This window comes from Lissotriton helveticus, chromosome 6, assembly GCF_964261635.1.
Source record: "Lissotriton helveticus chromosome 6, aLisHel1.1, whole genome shotgun sequence".
Classification (NCBI taxonomy): Eukaryota; Metazoa; Chordata; class Amphibia; order Caudata; family Salamandridae; genus Lissotriton; species Lissotriton helveticus.
Genome location: NC_136067.1, coordinates 1,132,117,145 through 1,132,138,944, shown reverse-complemented (window position 1 = coordinate 1,132,138,944; position 21,800 = coordinate 1,132,117,145). Strand labels below are relative to the sequence as shown.

Genomic DNA, 21,800 nt, shown 5'->3' with positions numbered 1-21,800 from the left:
ATTACCACGCGCTGCCATTATGACGCTGCTTTTACAACGCAAGTCGCTGGAGGGCGCTGTTGGAAAAGGAATAGTTTAATTTTCTATTCCAACACCTTCGCTACTGTAAGGTGGGCTGGAGTTGGAATAGAAAATTCAACTATTCCACTATCCAGCGCTTACAGCGCAAGTCGTTGTAACGACTTGCGTTGTAAAACAGCGTTGTAATGGCACACGGGGGTAAAAGCCCGTGTTGTGATGTCGTACAACCGATGAAGTTTACCATTAAAGCGAAAAATTAGGCGGAACGGGTGCCCCCAGGAGTATGTGATGTTTTGTCGCCTATGGTGATCTGTCATTGGGTGGAACTGCCATCGATGCTGTAGGGTGATCAGGGCCAGGTCCTGGTAAAGCACCGGTGGGTGTCCTTGGATAGGAAATAGGGTGAAGGGACCTTGCTTTTGAGAGGATAGCCTCCTTGGTTTTAAAGTCTTGCAAACAGACAAGGATATTGGGTGGTGGGGCGTTGGGCGTCAGAGGTGGACCAACTCTTTGTGCCCTGTCCAGGACAATGGTAGTGCCGGCAGGAACCGCCTAGGTGTGGCGGAAGAGACCCTCTGTGAAGGCAAATAGATCTTTGGTGTCGTCGTGACTTCCACCCCCGAATACTGATGTTGTGGCGACGGGACCTGTTTTCTAAGTCTTCCAGGTGTGTTTGGACGTCCAGGTGCTGATCTTGCAGGCGTAGGATCTCTTGCTGGAGCATGGCCACCTCTGTCGTCACGGTGTCGCTCTTGTCCTCTAGGGATCCGGCTCGCTCTCCCACACTATCCATATCCATGCGGATTTCTCGCATCTCGGCAGTTAGTTCTGTTTTCACAGTTTGTATATCTGCCCTGAGTGTGTTGAAAAGCTATTCCAGGAACGCTTTGGTAATGAGTTCGCCTCCGGTGTCGGGTTGAGCCTGAGGAGTCGCCATCTGAGAAGATGTGGCTGGTAAATCAGGGATGGATTGCGCTCTTCCAAAGACATCCTTCAGGGACTTCTGTTTCCTCGTTCTGGCCGAGGACATGGTCGTGAGGTCCTCGGTATGGAGCCAATGTAGGGGCACCGCCGTTGGACACCCCACAGTTCAACAGGAATCTCCAGGTGTCGAACTAGCCACCCTCTAGGGAAGGCCACACGCTCCTGTGTCTCCTAGGCACCCCTGCCGCTCTGTAGGAGCTCAGGTAGGGCGTCGCCGACCAGGCCCGGCTTGAAGCACCCACTCCCACCGGGGTTTGCCCCAGACTGTGGGGATCCACAGGTGATGTGGAGTGAGGCCCAACGGGCTGAGGGGTTCACCTATAGCCAGCCAGTCCCAAAGATCAGTACCACTGCAGGGGGGTCACGATCCGGAACCAGTGTGCCCCAAGGATCTCCGTTCTACCACACCGTCCGCTGGAGTGCTAGCACTCGCCCCTCTGCCTCCGCAGCTCCTTGAGCAGCCTCTGGCCGCTACTCCAGGCTCGATCCAGGTTCAACAGGCCCGCACCCCCACTCAACCTCCGTAGTGTAACTCTCCAGAAGGCATCAGATGGGAGGAGTGCGGGCACTGCGGGGGCCTTGGGCTGCTCAGAGTACGTATTGAATGTGAGAAGCTGCAGCTCTGTGCAATGGCCCCCCACCGTGGAGGAGGTTGTGTGTTCCTGGGGAGCAAGGTTGAGTCACTGCCTCTCTGGTGTAAGGATTGCGGAGTCTCCCAGGGAATGACCCGGCTGTCTGGGCTAGCGGTGCGGAAACGTCACTGTCCTCGCCGGGGACGTAGGTGCCTGTTGGGTAGGTGCCAGAATCCGCTGCTATCTCCCCCAGGTGCCACCTGCGTAGGGGCGCCCTGAAGCCCAGGATGAGCCCCAGGTGTTCCCACTAAGCAGCGGGCTCTCGTTCACCGCCACTCAGCACCGTGTGCGCGGTCTCCGCCCCCGCCCGATCCTCCTCTGCCGATGGCCGACTGCCTGCCGGGGATCTCGCTGGGCCTCGCGCTGTGTGGGAGTATGGCGGCGACGCCGCTGCATCTCCTCCTCCGTCTCTACTCACTGCATTCGCCTGGGCCGTACGCCTTCCGCTCCTCACTAGGTAGGGTGTGTGCCTTTTCCTGGTCCCGGGAAGTGCTTCAGTGTGTCGTTGGGCCATGCAAGAGCTCCTTCACCGTTGATACCCGGCCGGTCTGCAGGTCTCCTCCCCCCGCTCTTGGTTGCGGGGACCGGTTATGGCCGTCGCCGGAACAGGGCCGCAGCCGCCGATGCGGGGGAGGGAGGGTCTCACCTCAGTCACTGCTGGAGGCCACCGCTGTCCGGAACTCCAGCCTCTAGGAGTTTCGAGGTAGGCGGCGCAGAACCCCAGGCGCGGTGGGGGGCGGCCCGCGTGTCTTCCAGTTCGCCCGGCAGAGGCCTCTGCGCTGGAAGCTGGCCTCGACGGTATCCAAAGTGGCCCGTCCCTACTTCAAGGCCTAGGCCGCCGCGCGAGCCACGCAGGCCACGCAGGCCACGCAGGCCACGCAGGCCACGCAGGCCACGCAGGCCACGCAGGCCGGCCGCTCTCCTCTCCACCTGTTTTCAGCCGCTGACGCCTGATGTCCGCAGCCTCCCACCACAGGCATCGAGGGCACCGATGCTGTGGGGAAGTCCACCGGCACCGGAATCTGCTTTCCTGACCCTCTTGAGGACTATAAGATGCTATTTTCGGCAGGCGGCGAGAATGAGCTCCGGAAATCGTGTCGTACCTCGCCGCCATCTTGGCCACGCCCCACTCATCCACACTTTTGGAGCCTCTTATGTCCCTAATTGCTGAGCATTGTCTGGGTGTAAAGTAGTATATCCCTACATACTCCTGTCATCGGCATGGAAAGGAATTGCAACTCCAGAGCTGGGTTAGGAGCCTTTAGATCTGTCACGGTTTACTGCTGCTTGCATTTAATACAAGCCAATAGAATCTCTCCTCAAAGTTGCCTTGAAGGCCTCGCAGAGGGCGCCTGTTGAGCTGACCGAATCTTGACTGATATTGAAATAAGTAATACTGGCATCCTCACCTGTACTTTACATTCCCTATCTTCAAGGTACCATGTGTTTACTCTCTATCTCATTCCCGGCTGATGGCTCCCCAAGTCGAGGTAAAGCTCATCTATTGAGTTGTCAGAGACGCCACGAGCATGGATACTTGTTCCTGTTACCTTATGCAGTTCCACCTTAGTTTCTAAGAAATAACGTAGGCGAGAGAGTATACCAAGAAGCTTGTTAAGAATTTATCAGCTTAGGATGTGAAAGATAACATGTAGGGTATATTAAGTATCAGACAGAAATACATTTAAAAACATTTAATGTAACCTAGAATGCAGGTGAAATATCTGCAGTCTTTTTGAAAAATCTAGTGATATTTTCATATTGCTGTGCTTGCGCTCATATACCATGTTTATCTAACTAGGGAGCACTTACTTAAGTGGCATTCTTTTAACTGAAGAACCCAATTTAGATCTCCTTGACTTACCCAACGAGTCACTTCATGAACCTACCCGAAGTTGATCTTATTTTGTTTTGATGCATAGCTCTTCCTGTACAGTGTAGCAAATCTGCCTTTTCTTCATGGCCACCTCCATATTCTGCATATGCTGTAGTTTAAATGCATGCTGTGGCACATGGCAGGGAAACGCATTTGCTATGTTGTAATAGCCCACTTGTATGTTCATAAACCACCCTTAAACAGATAGGTAAAAAAAAATGTGTGTGATGATGCATCCACTTTTGGAGGCGTGCATGTGTTAATGGGATTTGCATATTGATAGGTCATTAAGCCAACTTGTATTGACTTTGTCAATGCTTGTTGTTTCTGTGATCGTGAGCAGGCAGGCGCAGTCCAGCAATCTTGACTGTGTCAGCTTGAGAAGGCAGTGTGTATCTCCTGCAACCCTGGTTCTTGTAATCATGAGAAGGCAGTCTGTCATCAGCTCTGTTGGCTGGTTGTAGTAGACAGTAATGAGTCTTTGTAATGCGCACTCTTGGATGCGAGTGACCGTAAGCAGGCAGTGTGTGTTACTGAGCATCCAAGCTGTATCACCAGAATTCTTAATCCTGAGCAGGCAATTGGTTTCACCAGCAGTCTTGGCTCCTGTTGACGCAGACCAGGCAAGCTGCTGCGTCACCAGCACTCTTAATGCTACGGTTATCGTCTGTGTCGCCAGCAGTCTTGGCTCGGTGTGATTGTGACCACCATTGGCTCTGTAAGCGGCAAGAGCCAATACCTAGCGCTCTTGGTCTTCTGTGATTGTAAGCTGTCAGTCTGTGTCACCAGCACGCTTAGCTCTATGTTAGTGAGCAGGCGGGCTGCGTCACCAGCACTGTGACTCTCTAAGATGATATACAGGCAGGCATCAGTTGCACCCCTATGTTCTGTCAGTGTATTTCCGATCTAATTAGCTGGCTGACATACCTTTCAAGAGTGCGCAGTCGCCCCAATGATAGTTGTAGTTTCATTTTCTGAATTCATCCGCTCCCTTTAACGAGAAGTATTTTGCACCTTCTGACCAGTAGAGCACCTACAGCACATACTTACCTCTCTAGGAGCTGTGCAGACTTTTAATGAGAGGGGTTCTGTATTTTAGGTGTTTCCCACCTCCCTCAAGCCTCTCCATCTCTAGATGTACAGTACATGGAGCTCCTAATGGGAGATGCAATTGGAGTGAGATTCACAAAGGGGAGATGTTAACTTTCAATTTACCGCCTCTTGTGTTTTCACAAGCTGCTACTACCAGTGCTTTCTCTGTACTTCTTCAGAGTGAGCGTTGTCGTACACCGTTTAAACAAATCTTTTAGAACTTACACTACAAAGAGCAAACTGCACTATAATATTCATAGTTTTGCTCCAACTCAGAAAGCACAAAACCCTAAGTATGTGTTCATAGTTGTGAACTTTAGCACTTCGTAGGTCCCATGACTGGTGAGGAATGATGGGGGAATATGATTAGTACATGAACATAGACTTGAAATATTGGTTGAATGTATTGAACCTTCACTTCCTTTACAATAATGTGTCATCCTCCAGGAAACAGTAAAATAGCCAACAACAAAAGCTTGTGCAAGGCGTAATCTCTAAACCCTGCATCTTCTGTGTAATTTGGCCATTGTCATCTACTCAGTGAGGGCCTCATATTTCCTGAACCATTGCGTTTTCTGTGAAGAAGTTGTCCTGCTTGCATGTTAACTTTTGTATGTTTTTCGCGAGACAGAAAACGCAATAGTTCTGGACATATGAGGCCCTCACAGAGTAGTTGACAATGGCCAAATTACACATCTCCCATCATTCGTCACCAGTCATGGGACCTACGTAAGCGTTCAATGCTGAATGGGGCATACTTTATGCTAAACACAGGGAACTCTCAGGAATTGATTCTCTGTTCAATTGAAAGCGATTGCTATCATTGGAGTTCATAACTGGTGGTGGTTTGGGCCTCTACGTTTTCATTTTCAATTTTATAATATTTTAAAGCAACGATCATCATATGATTTCTAATAGGCTTTTGTGTGCTGATCATGGAAAAATATTGGAATAGATATTAATATACAGTATTAATTTCTCTAATATATACTTCCAGAAACACATCTGTTCGGGAAAAGGTATCGTATGAGTTAAATGATGAGCAATGGAGTTGTTCCCTCTTAGGATCATGGTCTTCAGACAGGTGGAGAAGGGCTCATTAATTCCAATAATGACTTATCTCGCCAAGTTTAAGTAGTATCTTCTCAGCGTCATTCCCCATAGCATGGCATTTGTTTCCTGATTTGGAGGACAAGAGCCCGGCTCCACTCATGCTCCATTTCTAATGCTGCAGAACCTAAACCCAGCTTTTTTTTACTAATATATACTTCCAGAAACACATCTGTTCGGAAAAAGGTATCGTATGAGTTAAATGATGAGCAATGGAGTTGTTCCCTCTTAGGATCATGGTCTTCAGACAGGTGGAGAAGGGCTCATTAATTCCAATAATGACTTATCTCGCCAAGTTTAAGTAGTATCTTCTCAGCGTCATTCCCCATAGCATGGCATTTGTTTCCTGATTTGGAGGACAAGAGCCCGGCTCCACTCATGCTCCATTTCTAATGCTGCAGAACCTAAACCCAGCTTTTTTTTACTCAAGTGGCGGCTTTCACCTATGTTTGCTGACTGTGTTCCAAACACGTAAGGCTCCCTCTGGCATGCCTTTGGACACCATCTCGCCTGTGGGATCTTTGACCATGCCTCTGCCGTCAGCCTTTGTTTATGCACCGGTAGACCCCCTGCATGGATGCTTCTGATGCTGTCCTGATCCTAATAGCTCCTCTTCTGCTGCCAAAGGCCTTGCCAATTTGTTACCAATACCAGTATCAGCCATGGTTCTTGTTCCCGAACAACGTTTGCGGCACACGAGGAAGGCCATCCTTAGATTTCCTTCTTGCACAATTTTCAGTTGAACTTTCATGTTGAGAAGGACAATAAAGAGGGTGACACCATTCTCTTATGAAGGAGCCTATTTTGATCTTCAGAACACCAGAGACTTAAATACTCCTCTTGAGTTTGACCCTAATGCCCCTTGACTCTTCCTTCATATGTCAACTTTTGTTTTAAGGCCGTCCTATGCCAGAAGTAAAGACAAACATACAGACAGAACTCCTCCAAGTGGTTTCCTCCACATCGGAATCCACTTTGCCTTTTTATGAGGCCCACCTAATCGTTATCTCTGCTTGGATTAGTCAGTCCCCCACTCAGGGTTTCCACAGCCAAATTGTTCATTGTTATTGCCTGGCTTCTCACGCCCCAAAGTTTCTATCATCTCCTCCAGTGCCTAACGGTCCGGAAAATTCGAGCTCATTATTTTTCCGGAATCAATGCTGGCTCGTCTCAATTCAATAGTTGTAATCGATTGTCACAAATGAAAATGTATTATTCTCTTCATGGAGCCTGGCTTTTCTTCATGTACTTACAAAAACGGTGAGTTGAAGTGCACTCCTTTTCATCATTGTTTCATCAGTTTGATCATTTGATGCGTGCATCCCGGTAACGCGGTCCGCCCTACGGCAATGTGGGTAAAGATACAATCTGATTATTTGGGAACGTATTATCGCTCCCATGGCGGAAGCACTGCTTTGCATCGCAAAAACTATGCCACAATTAATTCCATTAAATCATTTTATTTAAGTTATTCCAGTCTTTTAGTTTGCCATTTCAGTACATTTTGTCACATGAAATCCATTTTATGTATAAAAATCTGAATCTGTAGGTATGCCCATCCAGGCCTTTCCTCTAAAGCAGGAAATGTACATATTTCATCCTTAGTAATTTGTCATTCCCAATGCATTTCGGGCTGCTTCATCGCCCTTCATCACGGGTTCACTACAAATACAAACAACGACTGTAGACGGTATGTTTAAACTTTTAAAACATGTTACATACTAAACTAGTGAATTGCTCATTATATATGCATTTTAAAATGCCCCAATCGACGTTCTCCCTCTAATAACAACCAATGTAAGACCAAGATGCAATACCACCCTGTTCTTCTCTATCTCAATCCCACGTTGTAAAACATGTTGTAAACCAAGTGGGAATGTCACCCCACTGCCTCAATGCTCAAACTACCCCGTACTCCTTAAACCAAACCTCATGGAGACCCTCCCGTACCTGTGAGAAAAGACAGAATGAGATCGGGACATGCACCACTGGTACGGGAGGGTCTCCATGAGGTTTGGATCCGGGAGCAGGCCTGGCGACTCTTTTCCTTCGTACGCAGGCTGCTGCCCCACAGCCCTCAAGCCGCTCACGCCTAGGCCTGGGATCGATACATTGACCCAGTATCTGCCGGCTGCAGCAGGCATGCAGCTTTCCGAACAGTGGGAAGCTCTGCATGATGAAATAAGATCTGAACCGTCGCTGAAGATGCACTGGGATGAAAACATGGCCACTGGAATTGTGCTACTGCGACCGTGGAGTTTCCTCAAAATCATTGATTTAGTCGCATTTGTCACATAATCCATTATCTATTGCATACTCTACATATGTGAACTGAAAAATTGTTTCTAGATAAAAATTAATTTGAAAGTTATTTTTTTTTTTAAAAGGCAGCAGTGTGTGCTGCCGCGCAAAGGAAAACTTTGCAAATATTGAATGGTCACTTTTATATTGCTGTGTTAGTGTATAAACCTAGAACTAATTAGTTGAAACTGTTGCCCAGACAGAGTTAACGTGTTTACTGATAAAATAATCAAGTAGTATTGTCTACAAATATGCTGCATTATGTGCATTTTGTTGCCGCATAATTTTGAAGCTCCCATGTTTCCTTCGCACTATCTTAAATCCGGAAATAGATTACACCCCGCTCCCCTCCCCCTGTTCTGCCAAAGACGCTGTCCCTGTCCCCGTGCTTCGTTTGCACTATCTCAGCACTTCCATGAGTGTCCTGTCATTAAGTCCTGGCATTCGCTTTGCTATGCAATACCATTAGCAAAGCAAATAGCTTTAACTTAATCAAAGGTGAGACCTATTGCATTTTCAATGCTGGTTACACACTATGGAAGTGCATGTTTTTTCCGTCTGGCTCCCTTGCTGTTATTGCTTTCCCACCCCCCTATTCTTGGGCCCTGTGCTTCCCCATTCCTGAATTGTCCTTTACCCTGCCAGCCCACTTTCTCTTGTCCGTGCTCTTCACCATCAACAATTGTGTGTGTTTTCCGCCCATTCACACTTTCCATTGTCAATGTGTTCCCATCATTGTTGTCTCTCAGTTGTGCTTCTCTTCTCACCCGCATCTTTCTGCCTTGCCGTCTCTTCCTCCGTATCGTTTGCCCACTCAGTGCAACCCAAGCCACTCCCCTATCTGTTTTTTGTTTTAACGCATGTTAGCGCTATATCAAAAAGCACATTGGCTCTATATCAGAAAAATGCATTATGTTTAGCTTATTAGTTATTAATCCATCTTGAATTGGTAAATAAAAAGAAAAAAATGCTTGCCTGATTTTGTTGGCACGCACTCTTTTTTATTTTCAGCCAAACTGCACTGCAGTCGCACTGCTTTACAGCTTGGCTAAAATTATTGCTAAAGTTACTAAGGGGCTCATTATGATGCCGGTTGGACCAGCTTCTGCGGTCCTGTCGGAGGCAGTCGGACTACCGCAGTCTTTCGGAAGCAGTTGGTCCGACTGCCGTATTACGATGCAGGCATCCTGTACTCCGACCCACCGCTGAAAGATTGCTGACTCCGACAGCCTTTCTCTGAACACCGAGATGGCGGTCAGAGAAAATCAGCATCCATAGGTCAGTATTGGGGTCTCCGACCGCCGTCCATTTTACAATTGGGCTTTCAGATGACCTGACTATTGCGGTCTGACCGGCTGCCTCGAGTTATCGGAAACAAAGGATTTGCGGTGCATACTCACCCCAATCTGCTTCTCTCCAGCAGTCTCAGCTGTAGATCCTTTCCTCAGGTCCCCCTACACCTGGGCAGCTGAACCCCGATGACTACGATCCTTTGGGCGCCGGAATCCAGGTAAGTCCTTCTGCTGTATGTACCCCCATTGACTGGACTGTGCACATTCTGCCACACTCCAGCAATGGGGAACGTGGATTTCAAGGCATATCCCCCCATATGTCATGCATGTGTGTACAATTCACATGTTTTCAGTGACTTTTGTACGCATTTGCAGTAACATATTCAGAGATATTTGCTCTTCTGTTATCTCGACCGCCGTGGTTGCAGCAGTCGCATCATAATACGTGCGGGGAGCAAACCTGGTGGTCGGAAAAGGCTCGCAAGGATGGCCGTCGGATGGCCGGTCCGACCTGCATCGTAATGAGGCTCTAATTGTTATTGGCAAGACCTATTGGTTTTTCCAATGCTTATTTGTTTTTATGCTGTTTAGCAGCGCTGGCATTTTGCACATCATTCCCCTTGTCCTCTGCATCCATTTAAAATACAAAGAGTCATCTTATTTTTTTTAAAGTTTCAAACCTTTCCGTTTTGATCACTCAATCTGATTAGTTAATTTTTTTAGCTGTAGAACAACCTGCATTTTGGCGCACTATAAAAAAGAGCTTTAACGATGATGGTGAGGCAGAAGGCTTAAAATGAAGGCCTGGCCATAGTTTTAAGCCCAGCCTCCCCTCTCATTGGTGGTAGTCCTGGATATCTCCCTGATGTACCATTTAGTCCCTCACTCTTGATGCCTCCAAAGCCTATGGGGAAAAAAACAACATGCCCTCCCTCAGCAGTGCTGAGGATGTGCCCGGCACATGCAAAGGAGCCCCCGCCATCCTCCTGGTGCAGAAATCTCCTTTCAGCCTCTACAACGATAATCCAGGTTCCCAGCGTCCATAACCCCACCATCTATTCAGCACCAGCCTTGGGGTGCCACAAAAACAACATGCCCCCCTCAGCAGTCCTGAGGGTGTGCCCGGCACATGCAAAGGAGTGTGGCTCACTGATTAGAGCGGCAGACCCTGATGCAGAGGTCTGGCCCGGGACCAGGGTTCAATTCCCGACGCGGCAGGGTCCTGAGCCCAAAATGTCCACGGACTCGATAATTCTCGCCTCGGTGCCTATTCTAATCATGGGGTCCCACGCTGCAACTCTGGGCAATAGTTGCTTAATCTCCACTACGGCGACCTACCCGCTGCGGGATGCCTGGCTTTCACCCTGGGGCTACCCAGTAGGGGTTATCTCACAGGTAAAAGCCAGGACGGGTTCCCAAGGCAAGCGCCTTGATGCCTTCGGGTGATACGTGCGCTATATAAGTCGCAATACAAAGGAGCCCCCGCCATCCTCCTGGTGCAGAAATCTCCTTTCAGCCTCTACAACGATAATCCAGGCTCCCAGCGTCCATGACCCCACCATCTATTCAGCACCAGCCTTGGGGTGCCACCCTTGGCTGTGGATTTAAGAATTTCTTCTTGTCTGATAATGCAGCAAAGCAATTTCTTCAGTAGCTGATATTATATTCTGTCCAGAGGTGTCTCCTTGTAATGTGTGAGAAGCCCAATGGAAATTCTAGTCCTGATAATTAGATTGGACTGGAGAACCCAACTAACAGTGGCAAAGCACAAAGGAAATAACACAAGATGTAACATGAAAGGTACATGTAGGACTATCTTGTCTCACTTAATTCCTCCAGTCATTCTCTCATATGAATTCTGATTTTGCAGATACCTCTTACATTTCACGATGCAGCTGCCTTTTTCTCTGAAGAGGAGTGGAAGCTTTTGCACGAATGGCAGAAGGAGCTTTACAAGAACGTGATGAATGAAATCCACCAGGCCTTGATGTCGCTTGGTAAGTCTGCAATATCTGACTGTAGATATTCTAAATTGAGTGAAATGTCTTTCGTGGACCTCCTCTCAAGAAAAACAAGCATTGGCAAATGCAATAGGCATGGCTTGCATTTTGATTCGCGAATAAAACATATTAAAAAAAAGCCTGCTGTAATGTAAAATGAAAACAAAAGTGATTGTTTTCTTTACAGCACACATTAACTTTATTTATTTATTTATTTATAGTCTTGTAGCGCGCCTGAATCAGCCCCGAAGGGGTATCTCTGCGCGTAGCTTCTGCAAGAGTGGGCCAAATTGTAGTAATGGTGAGATAGAGAGAATGGCCGGATTATTATTGTGCGAACAAGTGAGTCTTTAGTTTTTTCCTAAAGGAAAAGAGGTTAGTGATCAGCCTCAGTTGGGGTGGAAGAGAGTTCCACAGCATAGGGCCTTTGAGGGAGGGTGCACTTTAACATGCATGTGTTTTTTTTATTTTTTTGGGACCCCCATCGGCAGAAAGTTTCACAGAATTTCTAAGTTTTCATATTACAGATTTATGCTGTACAACAATCATAATTTTATCACCTAACAGTAGAACTAGGCTTTAGAAATATAGAACCCGAGCAACTTTGCCTGGCACTAAACCGGTTTAAAGCGAATCCAACAAAACCTTGGATTTTACTGGAACAAAAAACGTCCTCAATCCAACCCAACTTGATATTATGGCCTCCGAACACATATAGGTTCTTCCACAACACACCATTATTCTCTGTGTTCACACTGCTGGAACCTTTGTACCTGTTGACAAGGAAAGAGGGAGTTACGTTCCACTCTTCTCCCATAACACCAATTATCCACAATCCAGATTTCCTTCCTCGAGTTGTAGATCAGTGATTTAAAAAAATAGTGAGCAGTTCACCCACCTGGAGCAGTGGAACCGTTTTAGGAGGGAGAGCTGCTTGACAGGCATATAAACACGCAGGCAACAGTTTAACCTAAGTTGGTCAGATGAGTGACAAATCATTCAACTGATACATTGGCTCAGTAAACGCGATATAAGGAACAAGCATTTGCAATGCAATAGGTCTCGCATTAGGAAAGTTTGAGCTATTGGTATTGTAAATGACAAATTTTGTATTTATGTGTTGGTTTTAAAAATAGCGAAATTAATAGCTTTGTCATTTACAATGCCAATACTTTTAACTTTTGCAAATGTGACACCTGTAGCATTTGTAATGCAATATGTGTTGTATTTATGTGACTTACATGTATTGATATTACAAATAAGAATTGCTTTTAATTTTTTTTAATAATTAATACTTAAATAAAAAAGTTATTGTAAATTATAATTGCAATAGCTTAAACTTTTATAAATAATTTTTGTGAAGATTATGTTCAGTGTATTTTATTGTGACGAAAATCCAAGCACAGAAGTGAAATATTAACATTTTTTTGTGACATTTGTAATAAAGCTTGAAACATTGAGAGAACATATTTGAACCAGTTGTTGTTGAATGGTTGCACAGATTGATGCTGTGGTGGCACTGAGTGATGTTGTAGTGGCGACGAGTGATGCTGTGGCGTTCAGTGATGCTGTGGTAGCGCATAGTGATGTTGTGGTGCCTCTGAGTGATGCAGTGGTGGTGCTGAGTGATGCTGTGGTGATGCGATACATAGATAGAGTGTAATTATGTGGCGTGTAACTATGTTGCACTGAATGGTATTTGGAGTGAATGTTGCATTGAGTGCAGTGTAATTATGTGGCATGTAATTATGTGGCACTGAGTGGTATTTGGAGTGTATGTTGCGTTTAGCGCAGTGTAAATATGTAGCATATAATTATGTGGCACTGAGTGGTATTGTGTGGAGGGTATGTTGTATTCATTAGAGTGTAACTGTGTGGCATGTAATTATGTGGCAGTGAATACTATTGTTTGGAGTCTATGTTGCAATGAGTGCATTGTAATTATGTAACATATAATTATGTGGCACTGAGTGGTATTGTGTGAAGTGTGTGTTGCATTCAGTAGAGTGTAATTATGTGGCGTGTAATTATGTGGCACTGAGTGGTTTTTGTAGTGTATCTTGCATTGAGTGCAGAGTAATTATGTGGCGTGTAATTATGTGGCACTGAGTGGTATTTGGAGTGTATGTCTCATTGAGTGCAGTGTAATTATGTGGCACTGAGTGGTATTTGGAGTGTATGTCGCATTGAGTGCAGTGTAATTATGTGGTGTATAATTATGTGGCACTGAGTGGTTTTTGGAGTGTATGTTGCATTGAGTGCAGAGTAATTATGTGGCGTGTAATTATGTGGCACTGAGTGGTATTTGGAGTGTATGTCGCATTGAGTGCATTGTAATTATGTGGCACTGAGTGGTATTTGGAGTGTATGTCGCATTGAGTGCAGTGTAATTATGTGGCGTGTAATTATGTGGCACTGAGTGGTATTTAGAGTGTATGTTGAGTTGAGTGCAGTGTAAATATGTAGCATATAATTAAGTGGAACTGAGTGGTATTGTCTGGAGTGTATGTAGTATTCAGTAGAGTGTAATTATGTGGCGTGTAATTATGTTGCACTGAGTGGTATTGTTTGTAGTGTATGTTGCATTGAATGCAGTGTAATTATGTGGTATTTGGAGTGTATGTTGCGATGAGCGCAGTGTAAATATGTAGCATATAATTATGTGGCAGTGAGTGGCATTGTGTGGAGTGTGTGTTGCATTCAGTAGAGTGTAATTATGTGGTGTGTAATTATGTGGCATTGAGTGGTATTTGGAGTGTATGTGTCGTTTAGCGCAGTGTAATTATGTAGCATATAATTATGTGGCACTGAGTGGTATTGTGTGGAGGGTATGTTGTATTCAGTAGAGTGTAACTGTGTGGCATGTAATTATGTGGCACTGAATGGTATTGTTTGGAGTCTATGTTGCAATGAGTGCATTGTAATTATGTAACATATAATTATATTGCACTGAGTGGTATTGTGTGAAGTGTGTGTTGCATTCAGTAGAGTGCAATTATGTGGCGTGTAATTATGTGGCACTGAGTGGTTTTTGGAGTGTATGTTGCATTGAGTGCAGAGTAATTATGTGGCGTGTAACTATGTGGCACTGAGTGGTATTTGAAGTGTATGTTGCATTGAGGGCAGTGTATTTATGTGGCGTGTAATTATGTGGAACTGAGTGGTATTGTCTGGAGTGTATGTAGTATTCAGTAGAGTGTAATTATGTGGCGTGTAATTATGTGGCACTGAGTGGTATTGTTTGGAGTGTATGTTGCATTGTAATTATGTAACATATAATTATGTTGCACTGAGTGGTATTGTGTGAAGTGTGTGTTGCATTCAGTAGAGTGCAATTATGTGGCGTGTAATTATGTGGCACTGAGTGGTTTTTGGAGTGTATGTTGCATTGAGTGCAGAGTAATTATGTGGCGTGTAACTATGTGGCACTGAGTGGTATTTGAAGTGTATGTTGCATTGAGGGCAGTGTATTTATGTGGCGTGTAATTATGTGGAACTGAGTGGTATTGTCTAGAGTGTATGTAGTATTCAGTAGAGTGTAATTATGTGGCGTGTAATTATGTGGCACTGAGTGGTATTGTTTGGAGTGTATGTTGCATTGTAATTATGTAGCATATAATTATGTGGCACTGAGTGGTATTGTGTGGAGTGTGTGTTGCCTTCAGTAGAGTGTAATTATGTGGTGTGTAATTATGTGGCACTGAGTGGTATTTTGAGTGTATGTTACATTGAGCGCAGTGTAATTATGTGGCATATAATTATGTGGCACTGAGTGGTATTGTGTGGAGTGTATGTTGTTTCCAGTAGAGTAATTGTGTGGCGTGTAATTATGTGGCACGGAGTGGTATTGTTTGGAGTGTATGTTGCGTTGAGTGCAGTGTAATTATGTAGCATATAATTATGTGGCACTGAGTGGTATTGTGTGGAGTGTGTGTTGCATTCAGTAGAGTGTAATTATGTGGCACTGAGTGGTATTTGGAGTGTATGTTGCATTGAGTGCAGTGTAAATATGTGGCGTGTAATTATGTGGCACTGAGTGGTATTTGGAGTGTATATTGCATTGAGTGCAGTGTAATTATGTGGCGTGTAATTAAGTGGCACTGAGGGGTATTTGAAGCGTATGTTGCGTTGAGCGTAGTGTAAATATGTAGCATACAATTATGTGGCATTGAGTGGTATTTGGAGTGTATGTTGCATTGAGTGCAGTGTAATTATGTGGTATTTAATTATGTGGCACTGAGTGGTAGTTGAAGTGTATGTTGCCTTGAGCGCAGTGTAATTTTGTAGCATATAATTATGTGGCACTGAGTGATATTATGATGAGTGTATGTTGTATTCAGTAGAGTGCAATTGTGTGGCGTGCAATTATGTGGCACTGAGTGGTATTGTTTGGAGTGTATGTTGCATTGTAATTAAGTAGCGTACAATTATGAGGCACTGAGTGGTATTGTGTGGAGCGTGTGTTGCATTCAGTAAAGTGTAATTATGTGGTGTGTAATTATATGGCACTGAGTGGTATTTGGAGTGTATGTCGCATTGAGTGCAGTGTAATTATGTGGCGTGTAATTATGTGGCACTGAGTGGTATTTGGAGTGTATGTTGCGTTGAGCGCAGTGTAAATATGTAGCATATAATTATGTGGCACTGAGTGGTATTGTGTGGAGTGTGTGTTGCATTCAGTAGAGTGTAATTATGTGGCACTGAGTGGTATTTGGAGTGTATGTTGCATTGAGCGCAGTTTAATTATGTGGCGTTTAATTATGTGGCGTGTAATTATGTGGCACTGAGTGGTATTTGGAGTGTATGTTGCATTGAAGGCAGTGTAATTATGTGGGATGTAACTATGTGGCACTGAGTTGTAATTGGAGTGTATGTTGCATTGAGTGCAGTGTAATTATGTGGCGTGTAATTATGTGGCACTGAGTGGTATTTGGAGTGTATGTTGCATTGAGGGCAGTGTAATTATGTGGGATGTAACTATGTGGCACTGAGTGGTATTTGGAGTGTATGTTGCATTGAGTGCAGTGTAATTATGTGGCGTGTAATTATGTGGCACTGAGTGGTATTTGGAGTGTATGTTGCATTGAGGGCAGTGTAATTATGTGGGGTGTAACTATGTGGCACTGAGTGGTATTTGGAGTGTATGTTGCATTGAGTGCAGTGTAATTATGTGGCGTGTAATTATGTGGCACTGAGTGGTATTTGGAGTGTATGTTGCATTGAAGGCAGTGTAATTATGTGGGATGTAACTATGTGGCACTGAGTTGTAATTGGAGTGTATGTTGCATTGAGTGCAGTGTAATTATGTGGCGTGTAATTATGTGGCACTGAGTGGTATTTGGAGTGTATGTAGCATTGAGGGCAGTGTACTTATGTGGGGTGTAACTATGTGGCACTGAGTGGTATTTGGAGTGTATGTTGCATTGAGTGCAGTGTAATTATGTGGCGTTTAATTATGTGGCGTGTAATTATGTGGCACTGAGTGGTATTTGGAGTGTATGTTGCATTGAAGGCAGTGTAATTATGTGGGATGTAACTATGTGGCACTGAGTTGTAATTGGAGTGTATGTTGCATTGAGTGCAGTGTAATTATGTGGCGTGTAATTATGTGGCACTGAGTGGTATTTGGAGTGTATGTTGCATTGAGGGCAGTGTAATTATGTGGGGTGTAACTATGTGGCACTGAGTGGTATTTGGAGTGTATGTTGCATTGTAATTATGTAACATATAATTATGTTGCACTGAGTGGTATTGTGTGAAGTGTGTGTTGCATTCAGTAGAGTGCAATTATGTGGCGTGTAATTATGTGGCACTGAGTGGTTTTTGGAGTGTATGTTGCATTGAGTGCAGAGTAATTATGTGGCGTGTAACTATGTGGCACTGAGTGGTATTTGAAGTGTATGTTGCATTGAGGGCAGTGTATTTATGTGGCGTGTAATTATGTGGAACTGAGTGGTATTGTCTGGAGTGTATGTAGTATTCAGTAGAGTGTAATTATGTGGCGTGTAATTATGTGGCACTGAGTGGTATTGTTTGGAGTGTATGTTGCATTGTAATTATGTAACATATAATTATGTTGCACTGAGTGGTATTGTGTGAAGTGTGTGTTGCATTCAGTAGAGTGCAATTATGTGGCGTGTAATTATGTGGCACTGAGTGGTTTTTGGAGTGTATGTTGCATTGAGTGCAGAGTAATTATGTGGCGTGTAACTATGTGGCACTGAGTGGTATTTGAAGTGTATGTTGCATTGAGGGCAGTGTATTTATGTGGCGTGTAATTATGTGGAACTGAGTGGTATTGTCTGGAGTGTATGTAGTATTCAGTAGAGTGTAATTATGTGGCGTGTAATTATGTGGCACTGAGTGGTATTGTTTGGAGTGTATGTTGCATTGTAATTATGTAGCATATAATTATGTGGCACTGAGTGGTATTGTGTGGAGTGTGTGTTGCCTTCAGTAGAGTGTAATTATGTGGTGTGTAATTATGTGGCACTGAGTGGTATTTTGAGTGTATGTTACATTGAGCGCAGTGTAATTATGTGGCATATAATTATGTGGCACTGAGTGGTATTGTGTGGAGTGTATGTTGTTTCCAGTAGAGTAATTGTGTGGCGTGTAATTATGTGGCACGGAGTGGTATTGTTTGGAGTGTATGTTGCGTTGAGTGCAGTGTAATTATGTAGCATATAATTATGTGGCACTGAGTGGTATTGTGTGGAGTGTGTGTTGCATTCAGTAGAGTGTAATTATGTGGCACTGAGTGGTATTTGGAGTGTATGTTGCATTGAGTGCAGTGTAAATATGTGGCGTGTAATTATGTGGCACTGAGTGGTATTTGGAGTGTATATTGCATTGAGTGCAGTGTAATTATGTGGCGTGTAATTAAGTGGCACTGAGGGGTATTTGAAGCGTATGTTGCGTTGAGCGTAGTGTAAATATGTAGCATACAATTATGTGGCATTGAGTGGTATTTGGAGTGTATGTTGCATTGAGTGCAGTGTAATTATGTGGTATTTAATTATGTGGCACTGAGTGGTAGTTGAAGTGTATGTTGCCTTGAGCGCAGTGTAATTTTGTAGCATATAATTATGTGGCACTGAGTGATATTATGATGAGTGTATGTTGTATTCAGTAGAGTGCAATTGTGTGGCGTGCAATTATGTGGCACTGAGTGGTATTGTTTGGAGTGTATGTTGCATTGTAATTAAGTAGCGTACAATTATGAGGCACTGAGTGGTATTGTGTGGAGCGTGTGTTGCATTCAGTAAAGTGTAATTATGTGGTGTGTAATTATATGGCACTGAGTGGTATTTGGAGTGTATGTCGCATTGAGTGCAGTGTAATTATGTGGCGTGTAATTATGTGGCACTGAGTGGTATTTGGAGTGTATGTTGCGTTGAGCGCAGTGTAAATATGTAGCATATAATTATGTGGCACTGAGTGGTATTGTGTGGAGTGTGTGTTGCATTCAGTAGAGTGTAATTATGTGGCACTGAGTGGTATTTGGAGTGTATGTTGCATTGAGCGCAGTTTAATTATGTGGCGTTTAATTATGTGGCGTGTAATTATGTGGCACTGAGTGGTATTTGGAGTGTATGTTGCATTGAAGGCAGTGTAATTATGTGGGATGTAACTATGTGGCACTGAGTTGTAATTGGAGTGTATGTTGCATTGAGTGCAGTGTAATTATGTGGCGTGTAATTATGTGGCACTGAGTGGTATTTGGAGTGTATGTTGCATTGAGGGCAGTGTAATTATGTGGGGTGTAACTATGTGGCACTGAGTGGTATTTGGAGTGTATGTTGCATTGAGTGCAGTGTAATTATGTGGCGTGTAATTATGTGGCACTGAGTGGTATTTGGAGTGTATGTTGCATTGAGGGCAGTGTAATTATGTGGGGTGTAACTATGTGGCACTGAGTGGTATTTGGAGTGTATGTTGCATTGAGTGCAGTGTAATTATGTGGCGTGTAATTATGTGGCACTGAGTGGTATTTGGAGTGTATGTTGCATTGAAGGCAGTGTAATTATGTGGGATGTAACTATGTGGCACTGAGTTGTAATTGGAGTGTATGTTGCATTGAGTGCAGTGTAATTATGTGGCGTGTAATTATGTGGCACTGAGTGGTATTTGGAGTGTATGTAGCATTGAGGGCAGTGTACTTATGTGGGGTGTAACTATGTGGCACTGAGTGGTATTTGGAGTGTATGTTGCATTGAGTGCAGTGTAATTATGTGGCGTTTAATTATGTGGCGTGTAATTATGTGGCACTGAGTGGTATTTGGAGTGTATGTTGCATTGAAGGCAGTGTAATTATGTGGGATGTAACTATGTGGCACTGAGTTGTAATTGGAGTGTATGTTGCATTGAGTGCAGTGTAATTATGTGGCGTGTAATTATGTGGCACTGAGTGGTATTTGGAGTGTATGTTGCATTGAGGGCAGTGTAATTATGTGGGGTGTAACTATGTGGCACTGAGTGGTATTTGGAGTGTATGTTGCATTGAGTGCAGTGTAATTATGTGGCGTGTAATTATGTGGCACTGAGTGGTATTTGGAGTGTATGTTGCATTGAGGGCAGTGTAATTATGTGGGGTGTAACTATGTGGCACTGAGTGGTATTTGGAGTGTATGTTGCATTGAGTGCAGTGTAATTATGTGGCGTGTAATTATGTGGCACTGAGTGGTATTTGGAGTGTATGTTGCATTGAAGGCAGTGTAATTATGTGGGATGTAACTATGTGGCACTGAGTTGTAATTGGAGTGTATGTTGCATTGAGTGCAGTGTAATTATGTGGCGTGTAATTATGTGGCACTGAGTGGTATTTGGAGTGTATGTAGCATTGAGGGCAGTGTACTTATGTGGGGTGTAACTATGTGGCACTGAGTGGTATTTGGAGTGTATGTTGCATTGAGTGCAGTGTAATTATGTGGCGTGCCTTATTTGGCAGCTTCACTTCTATTGCAGTTGATACAGCCCTTTAAAGCTGCCCGGGTGCTTACTGCTGGATATAGGTCCATATTAAATAAAAAATAAATAAGTACAGACATTCACTGAGCCCATTGGCATGAGGAGTCAATCAATTGTCAAGTGCCTGAATGCACGCAGCATCCCATTAGCCAATTATGGCTGTCTGTGTTTGCACTGGACAAGCACATAATCAAAAAGTTGAACACGAAACTACAAATCCCATAATGCAGTGTTCCTGGCAAAAAAAAAAACAGAACTTGGTAAGTGGAAAACCAGTTTCTTGCATTTACCACTTAGCATATTTTCCTTACAAGGAAAGTACATGATAAGATTAGCAAGAAAGAGTTTCGATCTGCCTGCAGCTGGAGATATCACAGTTTACCTAGATATATGTATTTTCTAGTTTACCGTCCAGCCACTTCAGCATTGTTATCAAAAAACATGAACCTCCGAAAGCAAATATACACCGTTCTACGCTATTTGTGCTTGAGGCTACAGTGTCTGGTTAATGGGAGTGTTCTTTTTACACTCCTCAGACATTCCTATCGGTGTGAGGAATGGAGCAGTTCCGGGAACTCCCATGGTTACGCGGACACCTCACAAAGAAAGAAACGTGCTGTGCTGTGTCTTAATTGCTCTAGAAAGAATAAAAGTTGGGCATTACCGGTTATTGGAAGAATAGTTAAACCGTGTTAAAAATTAATACCACCTGAAATGTTAAAACCAAAATCTGAAGTTATTTTAATAAAGTTTGCATGCAGTCAACTAAAAGCGCAATACATGCAACAGTAATGTAAAGGTCCCAATGGACCTTAATCTGAGCGCGTTTCTGATTTAAAAGGCTGGCACGAAATAAGTTAAGCGCATGTAAATTAGAAAGGAAAAAAAAATGAAAAAGCTATTAATATTGGGATAGAGTTTACGACCTGCACAAACCACACAGGTTAAAGATGCAATCTGGCTCGGGGACAAATGCCCACAGGCAAGACAGCAAACTAGAGAGCGCTAGAGTAAGAGTCTACAAGGAACAAGAGCGGATGCACCGTCTTCTCTTGGTGCCCTCTGTCTCCAGCTCCAATGCCTAAATCAAGAGCGGACGCACCGTGTTCTCTTGTGCTCACAGCTGCTTGGAAACTTTAATACGCCGAACACGGAGAAGCTCTCCGCATCCCTGCCTTTAATTCACTCCCAGCCTTCTATTTTCCTATTGGCCTCTGATGAATCCTCGGCGGCGCTGGGCTTTGGTAACCTTTCACGGTCGTTTTATTAGAGGCTTCAAACAACACCAGATAAAGACACCCTGCTTGTGATTGGAGTCACTTAAGTTTGGAATCTGCTTAATTCCGAGGAAGTAGGTGAGAACGTGACCTTTCCCGGCGAAGGCGACATCCTCATCAATCAAGGTTACCTTGTACTGTGGCAAATCTATCTCTGCACGCAGAAAGCGCCAGGGATCACACGGCGCCATGGGTAGCTAGCCGGGAACACTTGTGGACTGAGGGTGCGCAACGATTCCGTGACT

At 44.3% G+C, this 21,800-nt stretch overlaps 1 protein-coding gene across 3 annotated transcripts in view; it reads left to right on the top strand.

Annotated features, from left to right (window-relative positions):
- LOC144763310 (uncharacterized) overlaps positions 1–21,800 on the top strand; it is a 109,853-nt gene that overhangs the window by 14,933 nt on the left and 73,120 nt on the right. For all 3 annotated transcript variants that reach the window (XM_078648787.1, XM_078648785.1, XM_078648786.1), the window contains exon 2: positions 11,179–11,305. In XM_078648787.1, the coding sequence (XP_078504913.1) occupies positions 11,272–11,305 (34 nt within the window). In that variant the 5' untranslated portion in view covers positions 11,179–11,271. The remainder of the gene's footprint in view (positions 1–11,178; positions 11,306–21,800) is intronic.